General features: G+C 48.2%; 1 protein-coding gene across 1 annotated transcript in view; it reads left to right on the top strand.

Moving 5' to 3' along the window:
* PYGL (glycogen phosphorylase L) overlaps positions 1-14,219 on the top strand; it is a 51,029-nt gene that overhangs the window by 9,952 nt on the left and 26,858 nt on the right. Inside the window, exons 4-8 of the mRNA XM_066630106.1 lie at positions 213-291; positions 3,008-3,111; positions 10,553-10,684; positions 11,094-11,205; positions 13,139-13,221. Of these exons, the coding sequence (XP_066486203.1) occupies positions 213-291; positions 3,008-3,111; positions 10,553-10,684; positions 11,094-11,205; positions 13,139-13,221 (510 nt within the window). The remainder of the gene's footprint in view (positions 1-212; positions 292-3,007; positions 3,112-10,552; positions 10,685-11,093; positions 11,206-13,138; positions 13,222-14,219) is intronic.

The following is a 14,219-nucleotide window of genomic DNA, read 5'->3' on the forward strand; positions in this document are numbered from 1 at the left end:
TTATTTCTGTTCCTGGCAAAATGCTCATCAGCCCCAAACATATTGTGCAGCCCTTGTCCTGCGTGCTGTGTAAATGGGAAACCTCGGGAGCTCAAGAATCTCAAGTGCAGATGCCACAGTTCCCACCTGTGTAACTCATTTGCTTCTGTCCTGGCCCAGTCCTCCTTTTGATCGTGCTTTGCTTTGTTTTTGGTCTCTGTGTGGCTGTGCAGTTAGGGCTGGATATAGAGGAGCTGGAGGAGATTGAGGAAGATGCTGGACTGGGCAACGGAGGCCTTGGCAGACTCGCTGGTAAGTGGCCCAAGTGGAGCCGGAAGAAGCAGGTTCTGTGGCAAGTTGGGAAAAACAGCCCACTGAAAAGCTTCATGTTGCATTCAACCCATTCAAAATCTGGGATTAGTTCAGGAACATTAACATTAAGGCTGCTGTTTTTATGCCCCCCCCCCTTTGCCAGGGAGCAGTACTGGCACACAACCCCTGGGCAAAGGCTGGGGTCTCTTCTCGTTCCTTTTCTCATGCAAACCATTGTGCCAATATTTTGTGGAAGGTGGTATGTAAATAATAATAATAATATCCCTTGGTTGTGTTCTAGAAAGGATGTGTCCTCTGCTAGTAGCTGGGGGCAAAAACACCCAGCATAAACTAAGGGCCTGCATTTGACTCAGGCCAAGGTAAACTCAGGCCAAGGTAAACTAAGACACGCCTGCGTTTGCTCGGTCATGTTGTGAGAATGGATGCTGGCCGGATCCCAAAGGATCTCCTCTATGGAGAACTTGTGCAAGGAAAGCGCCCTACAGGTAGACCACAGCTGCGATACAAGGACATCTGCAAGAGGGATCTGAAGGCCTTAGGAGTGGACCTCAACAAGTGGGAAACCCTGGCCTCTGAGCGGCCCGCTTGGAGGCAGGCAGTGCAGCATGGCCTTTCCCAGTTTGAAGAGACACTTGGGCAACAGACTGAGGCAAAGAGGCAAAGAAGGAAGGCCCATAGCCAGGGAGACAGACCAGGGACAGACTGCACCTGCTCCCAGTGTGGAAGGGATTGTCACTCCCGGATTGGCCTTTTCAGCCACACTAGACGCTGTGCCAGAACCACCTTTCAGAGCGCGTTACCATAGTCTGGCGATACCATAGTCTTTCGAGACTGAAGGTTGCCAATACAATACAATAAACTAAGGGCCACATGCTAGGCAAGAACTCAGGAAAGTCTTGGGCAGAGCAAAGAAATAAAGGCTTTATGAATTGGGTTCAAAACCACCCACCCCACCTTCCTTTCCTCTCCTATTCAATCCCTTCCAAACTTTTAACATACAGCCTGCCACACCCCAGCGCTTCAGGGCTTGTTCCTTCTTTGCCATAGCAGTCCACTAATTCAGCAAAAAGGACGGGCATCACTTCTCCTATGTGGGCTAAATGGAAGAGGAGTGACAAGATGCTTCCAGCAGTCTCTGCTCAAGAAGCGGCCCCAGGCTGAGGCTTATTCCTGGACAGCAGCAGCCTGTGTGGGTGGGTAGCAAGCCTCTTCTTGAGTCCCACCAGTTGGAGTCCCTGCCCCCCCCCCATTTCTCTTGCTCCTCTTTCCCTTCCTGTCAAGATGGCATTCTGGAAAATGTAGTTTCTCCAGACAGAGTTGGAGCCAAGAGGAGCCCTGAGATCTCCTCCAGTGGCACAGTTAGAGGGAGTGCAATGCACTAAGTTTTGCAGGGAGCCTCACTGCAGTATGCAAGTGGCCACACTCCTCCCCTTCAGAGCCATTCTGGAGAGGGAAGCAAAATGCAGGTGAAAGCCAGAGAAGCCCCAGAAAAGAGGCAAATGCCTCTGTTTTGCTCCACCTGCCCAGAATGGCTCCGAAGGGGAGGGGGAGGGCCTCTTGCACAAAACCTAGTGCTTTGCACCCCCTCTACCTATGCCACTACTCCCCTCCAAAGAGTCTCCAGAGTGTCCATTGATGTACGCTTACTTATTTTTGAACCATTTACCACTTTTTGTGTTTAGGGGTTTAGTTCTGGTTCCAGGCATCCCAGAGATTTCAGGTTTGGGTCCAGCTGCAGTTCTTCTCTGAATCAGTTATTAGGTTCAAGTTCAGTTTACTTCCTTGCATTAAACATGTTTGGTCCTCTGTCACTGTCCAGACCATGTTTCTGGCTGCCCAGCCAGATAATGGGGAGATTCTCTCTTTCCAGGTACGAGGTTTGACTCTTCACAGAAACGATGCCCTTGGGCAGAGTGGTAGGCAGTGGAGTTACAGAATCTGTTGATAGCAGGGGCGTGGTTTGATAAGGAAAGCGCCCTACAGGTAGACCACAGCTGCGATACAAGGACATCTGCAAGAGGGATCTGAAGGCCTTAGGAGTGGACCTCAACAGATGGGAAACCCTGGCCTCTGAGTGGCCCGCTTGGAGGCAGGCTGTGCAGCATGGCCTTTCCCAGTTTGAAGAGACACTTGGCCAACAGTCTGAGGCTAAGAGGCAAAGAAGGAAGGCCCATAGCCAGGGAGACAGACCAGGGACAGACTGCACTTGCTCCCGGTGTGGAAGGGATTGTCACTCCCGGATTGGCCTTTTCAGCCACACTAGACGCTGTGCCAGAACCACCTTTCAGAGCGCGATACCAGAGTCTTTCGAGACTGAAGGCTGCCAATACAATGGTTTGATAATGCGTTCCTGTCTCCCGTAACCATTGATACTATCCACAGTTGTATATCATATATGAACTCCTGTTCATATACAATATATATAGGATAGACTGTATATATGCAGGATAGACTGTATATTATGTATGATATACAGTATATACGTATACGATATACAGCCTGTCCTGTTCTTATACTTGTGTATACTGTTCATATACTGTTCATATACTTGTGTCCATGTGGTTTTAATCCCATCTTAAACCAGCAGAGAAGGAGACTAGTACTTGGAAATGGTTTCTGGTTCGCTCTGATGGGTTGAAAGTCCTATCAGGCAATTGAGCTAAAATCTCTCTCTTTCTCTCTCTCCCCACTATAGCCTGTTTCTTGGATTCAATGGCCACCCTGGGGCTTGCAGCCTATGGTTATGGGATCCGCTATGAATACGGCATCTTCAACCAGAAGATCAGAGATGGATGGCAGGTAACAACAAGATATGTACAGTATGAGAAGGAAGAGGTCTTTTCCCATTGTGGACGCAGGACTCAGTGATCTGTGCCATTACGTATGAGGCTTCTCTATGTGACTGTCCTTCTGTGTGCACAGGTCTTGCACTTGCTGGTGGGTGAGGCTTACATGCAGCTAACACACGTGTATTGGCAACCTTCAGTCTCGAAAGACTATGGTATCGCGCTCTGAAAGGTGGTTCTGGCACAGCGTCTAGTGTGGCTGAAAAGGCCAATCCGGGAGTGACAATCCCTTCCACACCGGGAGCAAGTGCAGTCTGTCCCTGATCTGTCTCCCTGGCTATGGGCCTTCCTTCTTTGCCTCTTAGCCTCAGACTGTTGGCAAAGTGTCTCTTCAAACTGGGAAAGGCCATGCTGCACAGCCTGTGTACCCTACACCCACCTAGGTGAACGGTTGGGTATCAATTAGTAAGCCACAGTCTTATGTGAAGGTGTGCCTGTGAGTAACTGTGCATGCTGCTAGGGAAAGGGCATCTGGGTAGCAGGGCCAACATTCTTTGGAGCAACAGGGTGAGGGGTTGTGTGTTGGGGAGTAAAAGAGGCTTTGCCTTGTCCTACACATGCAGAAGAATGAGGTGTTAAAGTGGACAGTACTACTTCCAAGTTGACGGGGGAAGGAAAAATGCTCTTCTTTGTTTTAACTGGCACATCAGGGAGAAGTTTTAGCCTACCCCATTATGGTTTGCGAACTTCCTGCCTTAAAGGGGAAGGGACAGAAGGTGTAGACAGGAAGAGAATTAACAAATGACCCCCTGCAGAGTGAAGTGGTAGAGGCCTTGCTGCCGCCCCACTGCAGGAGCAGGTGTCAATCCTTAGCAGGCCTCAGAGATGAGCAACTTTCACCTCCATTCCTGCCTCCGCAAGTAACCCTTTGGAAAAGGAGGGAGGTAGAGTTAGCAAACAGTGAGTAGTTCTGGGTAATAATTAATGGAGACCCAGGTTCGAGGAAGAGATGGATGTTGGGCTGATAAGAGAGGTTTCCCTGAGCCAGCTCTCAGCTTGGTGGGGAGGGGCAGGGAACTTCCTAGAATAATCTCCAAAGAAAGCAATGCACAGGGGTCTTTGTAGGGTGGTGGCAGTGGCTGGGTCTCCTGTTTCAGGGGTTTGTGCAGGACCTTTTTAGCAAGGTCCTCCAGCCAGCCTTTGAAGAACCAACCAACCCTTGTCAGAGGCAGACAGTTGGAGCTAGTTTGTAATCTGGAGGAAGTGGGGTAATCCGTGGTGGATCAGTGTGTAGAAATGCTGTCTGTGGGAGTAGAGCAGTTGCACTCAAAGGCTCCTTCTGTCATCACACCTCTAACGGTACAGTTGCCACTCCCTTCCCCCCTCCCTCCAAAGATCTGTTGGAATGAAGTGCCCCTGTGCACGTAAGGAGTGTTTTTGTGACGGGAGTCTCAAGAACGTCTGGATGTCCACAGGCAGCCAGCTTGCCTGTCCATCTTGGTTGCTGCACTGCCCAAGGGGCAATCTGGGGCAGGACAGTGCTTGAGGGAAAGGGAGAAGCTCAGCTCTTTTCTGGTCTGCTTGGCTACTAAAGCAGTGAGCATCTCTGGTTAAAGGGTTGTGTGGTTCATGAGAACTAAATATTTCAGCTGTATCATTTGCGGGAGTGAGGCTGTCATGCATTACGGAACCTCTTCTGTGGTGGCCCCTTTGTGGTAGGTTGTCTTCCACTATGAGTCTCATTAGCCTGCATCTATTTTGACCTTTGGAAAGGTGAAAAAGCATTTCGTGGCCAGGGCTGCTGTACCCACTTATGTGGAAGAAAATGCCATTGAGTTCAGTTGGCCTTACTTCTGAGAAGACATGTGTAGGATTGTGCTGTGAGAGAGTTTCAGGTAATGTTCAATTTGTTCCAATGCAGTTTCAAAATTTTGCAGGAATGCTAATGTATTCTATTGATTCTTCTATTTTTTTTTTTTTAAAAAGCAAATCTTTTACATCTTAGAAAGTGTGAGTTAAGGTCCTCATCTTAACTTCTGCAACTAGCAAGCAGTTACCATATTCTGCAATCTCGCAGATTGTTCTGGCTCCTACTTAAGCAAGCACAAAATACTGTGTGGGCATTTATTCCCTAGGGACATGTTGCCAAGTCTGCTTCCGCTTGAAAACATGCAGAGAACAAAATGGTTCACTGTCTACTTCTGAACAAGTGTGCTTATAAATTCTGAACGCATAAAGAGGCAAAGAAGGAAGTCCCACAGCCAGGGAGACAGACCAGGGACAGACTGCACTTGCTCCCAGTGTGGAAGGGATTGTCACTCCCGAATCGGCCTTTTCAGCCACACTAGACGCTGTTCCAGAACCACCATTCAGAGCGCGATACCATAGTCTTTCGAGACTGAAGGTTGCCAACAGGAGGAGAACTGCATGGATTTCCTATCAAACATTAATTGAGCCAAGTGGGAAAGATTGAAATCATGAGGGAGGGATTGGGATTGCACTGAAAAATAGTCCATGGGTGAAAATATCTCTGTGGTCTTGCGTTCACACAGTCACAAAACATAGCACATGAAAACATCAAGGGCATGTGCTACAAGTCATGCTTGTTTTGACTCTTTGCCTCCAGGCACCCACCCTTTCTCAAGTCCTTTTCGTCTGCAGGGTGGGGGAGCACTGGAGTTCAGAACATTTTGGTGGCAGGCTCCATATGGGGTGCAGGGAACAAAGTAGTCTTTGCATGACTGGAGGGATTTGGGCACAGGAGGGTGTGTCTTCACCCTTCTTAGGTGACCCACAGGTCAGCAACAGAAAGAAGCTGATTAAGTCCTACATTTATGTGTAAACATGGGTGGTTCTTTTAAGCAGTGGACTCTGTTTACAGTTGGTTAGTTCCAGCGCTAAATCAGGGGCAGAGCAATTCTGATGGCCTATGAATACATGGTTTTCTGGTTTTATTTTTGTTAGACACGGGTAAGGTAAGGAAATTTAAAATAAGCATTGCTGTGGAAAATAAGCATTGCTGTTACAAGCCATGAAGTGTATGTGCAATCTCAGGAGGAGGTCTCAGGGCAATCTTAGGGCAGGAGGTCTGGTCTAGAGGGTAGAGCCTCCGTTTGCCTGAAGTTAACTTCCGAAGGTCGCCAGTTCCAGGCCACCGGCACCGTGAATGGCGAGACCTTGAAGCAGCTGACAAGCTGAGCTGAGTTATTCCACCTGTAAGGGTCTTGGCCGCCCTTCAAGTGAGAGATGAAGGAGCTGTTTGTCAGCCTGCGTGGGAGGAAACACGTAGTGAGAAACATCTTGGTATCCAGATGTACGATTCATGCCATCACTTAGCAGAAGTAAATTTTGTGTCTGAGGAGAAATCTGATGACCAAGAAAGGCAATACCTATATTGTTGTTGTTGTTGTTATTATTATCCCTTGATTTTAGAAGTGGGTTACCTCAGAATGCCAGATGCAAGGTAGGGCACCAGAATGCAGATCTCCTGTTGTCCTATGTGCTCTCTTGGGCATTTGATGGGCCACTGTGAGATACAGGAAGCTGGACTAGATGGGCCTGTGGCCTGATCCAGTGGGGCTCTTCTTATGTTCTTAAGAACATTTTTAGCCTGCCTTTCAGCTTGTAAGAATCTTTGAGGCAGCCCACAATTCAGCTGGTCAACAGCAGAATCGGCTACAAATACTAAAAGCAGAAGCAGCATAACGGAGAAAAAAGAATAGTCCTACTTAATTAAAAGTCTTTGCCTGGCACTTGGGATAGTTCATATATAAGCACTAATAATTAATCACAAGAAAGAGACTTGGCTGGACACAAAATTTACTTCTGCTAAGTGATGGCAGGAATCGTACATCTGGATACCAACAGAGTAACTAAGTTACACTTTGGTCAACTGCTCCCTCTACATGTGGTGAGAAGGCTCAGTGGAGCTGGGGTTGGAGCCAACATCTCTTGGCGACGGGCAGCACAAAGTTGTGCCCCTTCTGGAAGGCTTGGTGGGGCTGATGGAGCCCTGATAAAACCCTAGCAGAACAGCTTTGTTCCTGTGCAGCGCTCATGTGGATGGATGACCTTGTCTCTTGGCAAACTGTTTCTACACTGCAGTGGAAGAGTGTGGGGGGGGGGAGGCAAGAGTCCAGCTACTGTGTTGGCTTCACCTTTCATTTTCCAGGCACAGCTCAAAAGTGTCCCTCTGTCGGCATTTCACAAAATCCTGGGTTGCTCAGGTGTAACCTCCCCTGAGATTTTCCCTCTTCCCAAGTGGTCTAGTGCAGGCATTCAACAACAACAACAACAACAGTATTTATATACCGCTTTTCAACAAAAAGTTCACAAAGCGGTTTACAGAGAAAATCAAATATCTAATGGCTCCCTGTCCCAAAAGGGCTCACAATCTAAAAAGATGCAACACCAGCAGACAGCCACTAGAAAAGACACTGCTGGGGTGAGGTGGGCCAGTTACTCTCCCCCTGCTAAATAAAAGAGGAGCACCCACTTGAAAAAGTGCCTCTTACCCAGTTAGCAGGGGTTTGCCATAAGAACATAAGAACAGCCCCACTGGATCAGGCCATAGGCCCATCTAGTCCAGCTTCCTGTATCTCACAGCGGCCCACCAAATGCCCCAGGGAGCACACCAGATAACAAGAGACCTCATCCTGGTGCCCTCCCTTGCATCTGGCATTCTGACATAGCCCATTTCTAAAATCAGGAGGTTGCGCATACACATCATGGCTTGTACCCCATAATGGATTTTTCCTCCAGAAACTCGCCCAATCCCCTTTTAAAGGCGTCTAGGCTAGACGCCAGCACCACATCCTGTGGCAAGGAGTTCCACAGACCGACCACGCGCTGAGTAAAGAAATATTTTCTTTTGTCTGTCCTAACCCGCCCAACACTCAATTTTAGTGGATGTCCCCTGGTTCTGGTATTATGTGAGAGTGTAAAGAGCATCTCCCTATCCACTCTGTCCATTCCCTGCATAATTTTGTATGTCTCAATCATGTCCCCCCTCAGGCGTCTCTTTTCTAGGCTGAAGAGGCCCAAACGCCGTAGCCTTTCCTCATAAGGAAGGTGCCCCAGCCCCGTAATCAGCTTAGTCGCTCTCTTTTGCACCTTTTCCATTTCCACTATGTCTTTTTTGAGATGCAGCGACCAGAACTGGATACAATACTCCAGGTGTGGCCTTACCATAGATTTGTACAACGGCATTATAATACTAGCCGTTTTGTTCTCAATACCCTTCCTAATGATCCCAAGCATAGAATTGGCCTTCTTCACTGCCGCCACACATTGGGTCGACACTTTCATCGACCTGTCCACCACCACCCCAAGATCTCTCTCCTGATCTGTCACAGACAGCTCAGAACCCATCAGCCTATATCTAAAGTTTTGATTTTTTGCCCCAATGTGCATGACTTTACACTTACTGACATTGAAGCGCATCTGCCATTTTGCTGCCCATTCTGCCAGTCTGGAGAGATCCTTCTGGAGCTCCTCACAATCACTTCTGGTCTTTACCACTCGGAAAAGTTTGGTGTCATCTGCAAACTTAGCCACTTCACTGCTCAACCCTGTCTCCAGGTCATTTATGAAGAGGTTGAAAAGCACCGGTCCCAGGACAGATCCTTGGGGCACACCGCTTTTCACCTCTCTCCATTGTGAAAATTGCCCATTGACACCCACTCTCTGCTTCCTGGCCTCCAACCAGTTCTCAATCCAGGAGAGGACCTGTCCTCTAATTCCCTGACTGTGGAGTTTTTTCAGTAGCCTTTGGTGAGGGACCGTGTCAAACGCCTTCTGAAAGTCCAGATATATAATGTCCACGGGTTCTCCCGCATCCACATGCCTGTTGACCTTTTCAAAGAATTCTATAAGTTTTGTGAGGCAAGACTTACCCTTACAGAAGCCATGCTGACTCTCCCTCAGCAAGGCCTGTTCGTCTATGTGTTTTGAGATCCTATCTTTGATGAGGCATTCCACCATCTTACCCGGTATAGATGTTAGGCTGACCGGCCTATAGTTTCCCGGGTCCCCCCTCTTTCCCTTTTTAAAAATAGGCGTGACATTTGCTATCCTCCAATCTTCTGGCACCGTGGCCGTTTTGAGGGACAAGTTGCATACCTTAGTCAAGAGATCTGCAACTTCATTCTTCAATTCCTTAATAACCCTTGGGTGTATGCCATCAGGGCCCAGTGACTTATTGATCTTTAATTTATCAATGAGGTCTGAAACATCTTCTCTTTTAACCTCTATCTGACTTAACTCCTCGGTCAGGAGGGGCCATTCGGGCAGCGGTATCTGCCCGAGGTCTTCTGCCGTGAAGACAGATGCAAAGAACTCATTTAATTTCTCTGCCATCTCTAAGTCTCCTTTTATCTCCCCTTTCCCTCCCTCACCATCCAGAGGGCCAACCGCTTCTCTGGTGGGTTTCCTGCTTCTAACATATTTGAAGAAGCTTTTATTATTCCCCTTAATGTTGCTGGCCATGCGTTCCTCATAGTCTCGCTTGGCCTCCCCTATCACCTTCTTACATTTCTTTTGCCACAGTTTATGTTCCTTTTTATTCTCTTCATTAGGGCAAGACTTCCATTTACGGAAGGAAGCTTCCTTGCCCTTCACAGCCTCTCTAACTTGGCTGGTTAGCCATGCGGGCACTCTCCTGGATTTAGTGGAACCCTTCTTTCTTTGCGGTATACACCTCTGCTGGGCCTCTATTACTGTTGTTTTAAGCAGCCTCCATGCACTCTGGAGAGACTGGACTCTTTTTACCCTCCCTTTCAACCTCCTTCTAACCAGCCTCCTCATTTGAGGGAAGTCCGCCCGTCAGAAGTCAAGGGTTTTTGTTAGAGATTTGCCTGGTATTCTTCCCCCAACGTGCACGTCAAAACGGATCGCAGCATGATCACTGTTCCCCAATGGCTCAGTAACGTTTAAATCTCTAACCAGGTCCTGCATACCGCACAATATTAAATCCAGAGTCACCCGTCCTCTGGTGTGCTCCGTGACTAGCTGATCTAAGCCACAGTCATTTAGCACGTCAAGAAATCCGGTTTCCTTATCGTGACCAGAACACAAATTGACCCAGTCAATATGAGGATAATTGAAGTCCCCCATGATTACAACCCTGTCCTTCCTTGTCACCTCCTTGTCACCTCCCTTGCCACAGTTAAGTCTGTCTTTGCCACGGTTAAGAGAGTGGGAGCACCTTTGGGGCTCATTTGTTTGGCTTTGTTGTGTTTTTGGATTATTGTAAGCAGCCCCTAACTGGGAGAAAAGAGGCGCAGAAGTCCATTAAATAAACCTCACTTGCGTGACTCCTGTCCTTCATTCCCTTCTCAGACCCACATTATGCCCTTGGTAGTTGAATTATAAAGCTTCCTGGACTGGACCATGTGGAGATGCAAAGGTTCTTACTCCAGTTTACTAGTTTCTTCCTCCTTATGTTTTCCTTACAGGTGGAGGAAGCTGATGATTGGCTAAGACATGGGAACCCCTGGGAGAAAGCCCGGCCAGAATACATGCTTCCCATCCACTTCTATGGAAAAGTGGAGCATACCCAGACGGGCGTGAGATGGGTCGACACACAGGTATTGGAAGGGGAAGCTCAATGGAGTGTTACTCCTGATTCAGATGGGGACAGATTAGTTGCCCAGTGAACAGGTGGGCAAGTCACCACTCATCTTGACCTCCTTCATAGAATAATAATTACATATATGCCCCTTCCCTTCCCAGTCTCCTTGGATGAATGGCAGGATAAGAAAAAGACAAAACAAACTGAAAGTAGTGGGCTATATCAGGCCCCTTCCCCAGCTTTAAAGGCAGAACCCATTGAAACCAGACCCAACATTTTGCAACTTAAATGTGTCCTACAGGACTGTGGCTCCTGTATGTGGTATAGTCAGAAGGCACTTCTGTCTGGAGGGAAATGAGGGATGCCACCATCCTTGGGCTAAATGCCATGTGGTGCCTGCTTGACGGGGCCTTCTGTGTCCACAGGTGGTGCTGGCTTTGCCTTACGACACTCCTATTCCTGGCTACATGAACAACACCGTGAATACCATGAGGCTGTGGTCTGCTCGGGCTCCCAATGACTTCAATCTACGTGACTGTAAGTGCTGGTAGCTGTAGGAAAGCATCTGGAAGGAGGCTTCTTATCCCTGGCACATTTTAGTTGTAAGTGGTGTTTAGACTTGCATAGATTTCTTGCCCTCCCTGCCTGCAGGTTTTGGCAGATAATGGTGCACTATAACCTCACACGACTGCCACTTGTTCCCACTTGTCAGTGCTCCATGCTGTGGGAGTTTCCTGTCTCTAGCCAATAGGAAGGAGGCTGGCCTTTGGCTGGATTAGGAAGTTCCTCCTGTTCCTTCCATGGGCCAATTCAGCATTTCCAGATTGGTGTGAGTTCTGATTTGAAGCAGGGAGGGGAAGAGTAGCACAAGTTCCTAGCATGACTGCTGGAACTAATGAACTGGAGCATGTGTCAGGCGGCTGGAGAGGAAGGTGGATTTCTCTGGTCTGCCATTGGGCTACTCGGCTGGACAACGGAGAGTTCTGGTCCCCTGTGATGCCCTCTTTGCTGCCCAGCCTAAAGGAGCTGTTAAGTGAACATGTCTGTAAACCGCTTTGTGAACTTTTAGTTGAAAAGCGGTATATAAATACTGTTAATAATAATTAATAATAACATAAGAACAGCCCTGCTGGATCAGGCCATAGGCCCATCTAGTCCAGCTTCCTGTATCTCACAGTGGCCCACCAGATTCCTCAGGGAGCACACAAGACAACAAGAGACCTGCAACCTGGTGCCTTCCCTTGCATCTCGCTTTCTGAGGTAACCCACTTCTAAAATCAGAAGGTTGTACATACACATGGCTTGTTACCTGTGATGGACTTTTCCTCCATGGACTTAAAGAATGAACTTTCCTTTAAAATCCCCTTAATAAAGTAAGATGCTTCTTTTCTCCCCCTCTTCTTTGCCAAGTGTCCTCTAGTGGTGCCATGGAGCGAGTGGAGTGGAAAAGGCTGGGCATGTGGAAGAAGGTTCCAAACAGATTGTCTGACCCAGTTTAATCTGTGCCTGGGCAGGGGAGAGAAGCAGGATAAGTCTGCTCTGCTGTCTGACTGTGGGTTAGGGAAGCTTGCTGAAATGGACACCTCAAGGGGGCTGGGTGCTTAATGTGTAGGGCAGGGGGCCAACCACAGGTTGGAAAGCTCCACTGCCTGCCTTGTAAGTACCACTTAGCAAGAGGTCCCAGTGCCAGCACAGCCCTAATGGCATTTCCAGTACCACTAAATAGGATGCAGCCTCTACTCTGATTGCCGGCGTTCATCAAACAGGACCTGTGCAGGGAGGTACGGGATCGAGCAATGTCTTGTCTGGGTCTATAGAGACTCACTGCCAACAGCAGGTGTTGGTTCCCCACAGAAATTTGGCCGATGTATTGCTCTATAGTTTTCCCCCATCTGTTTGGCAGTGGTATGTTTCCATGCTGCTGACTGCACCTCCCTCTGCTACTGGGATGGAATAGCAGTGCCTTCCTGCCCACTGTGACTGATGCCTGCTCTGCAGGGCCTGGCTGGCAGCTAGAATCCTCTTTGACATGCTGAGGTCAGTGGCAGTCCTTCTGCTAGCCCTGACTAAGACACCATGTTCAGAAGCAGGATGCCTTTGAACACCACTTTCTGTGGAGCACTAGGGGTGGGGGGATTCTTCCCTTTAAGAGCTGTTGCTGGCAGGCCTCTGGGAGCACCACGGGGCCATTATGGGAAGCAGGTTGCTGAACAGAAAGGGTCTTTTCTCTGACCCAGCAGGGCTCTTCGTCAGTTCTTATGTTTGCAAGGATTTCTGTTCGACCCATAAGAACTGGAAACCTGGAGATTTCTCAATAAGGCTGAGATTCTGAGGGCTCCTGTACTTGCTTTTTGTGCCATTTCTGTGCCAGACACACAACCCTCCATGTGTCATCTCCTCTGCTGGCGCCTGCAGAGCTGTTCCACCTGTGCTGATGCCTGGCTTTTTTTCTTTCAACTTCCATTTGTAGTTAATGTTGGAGATTACATCCAGGCTGTGCTGGACAGAAACCTGGCAGAGAACATCTCCCGTGTCCTTTACCCAAATGATAACGTAAGTCCCCAGGCTTCGAGGCACGGTGCTTCTTGAGGGGTTGGGGGAGAGGAGGGGCATGCTGACATGTTCATGGCCTTCTGTCGTTCAGAGCCAAACAAGGAAGGAATTGGAGCTTTCTGGCAGTGCTGGAGAACTCTTTGCTTCAAGTCTGCTAATAAAATATCTGGGAACAGGTTCTGTCATGCCAGTAAAAGGCAGTGAAAGAGGCTTCAAGCCTCTTTTGTAGCCAGAGGCCATATATTTATATAGTGAAATGATGCTATTCTGCTCTATGAAAATGAAAGTAAAAAAATAATGGGAAGGTGTAGATAATTCAATGCCTGTCCTGCAGGAACAAATAGTAAGGAACAATTCAAGGGATAGTTACTGCTATTCCCCTAGCTACACTTTTTTTTTTTTGACAGTAGTAATTTCTGAGAAAGTGTCATAGAAAGATCTTGGTTATAGAGGAAGGACATTGCTGATTAATAGTGTGCTGTGTTAATTATGTCGAACCTCAGTTTTAATTCTCCCTTCAGCTGATTTTGGAAACACAGTGTCCGAGCAGTGCTGAAGAGCCCCATAGCAGAACATGTGCCTAGAAAAATGTGATGCATATGCTCAGACTCTGGCAACAGCTCTAAAACTGGCAGTCAGCGACTAGTTAGCAACTAGTCGAGAACCCTCGACTTAGACAGAAGGATGTGCCTTGAAAAATCAGAGGGTTGTTCTGTTTTGTCTCTTACTTTCCCAGCCTGTGTGCTGCACTGAGCATTTGACCTTCTCTTGTTTAATCCCCCCTCTTGCAGCCTGCACACCTGGTGAGGACAGTTCTGTGTAGATCTGTGATTTTAGGTGACGAGTGTGGCAGATTCGTTGTGTTTCCTCCGGTCCTTGTGTGTGAACGTCTCTTGTGCTTCCCAGAAACGTGTGTGTTTGTGCTGTGCTGCCAGGGAGTCTTCCTTAGGCCTTCCTCTTGGGCCTTTTTCAAACCAAAGTGGTGAGCCGTGTTGGTA

The sequence above is a fragment of the Tiliqua scincoides genome, chromosome 1 (assembly GCF_035046505.1).
Source record: "Tiliqua scincoides isolate rTilSci1 chromosome 1, rTilSci1.hap2, whole genome shotgun sequence".
In the NCBI taxonomy this organism is placed as follows: Eukaryota; Metazoa; Chordata; class Lepidosauria; order Squamata; family Scincidae; genus Tiliqua; species Tiliqua scincoides.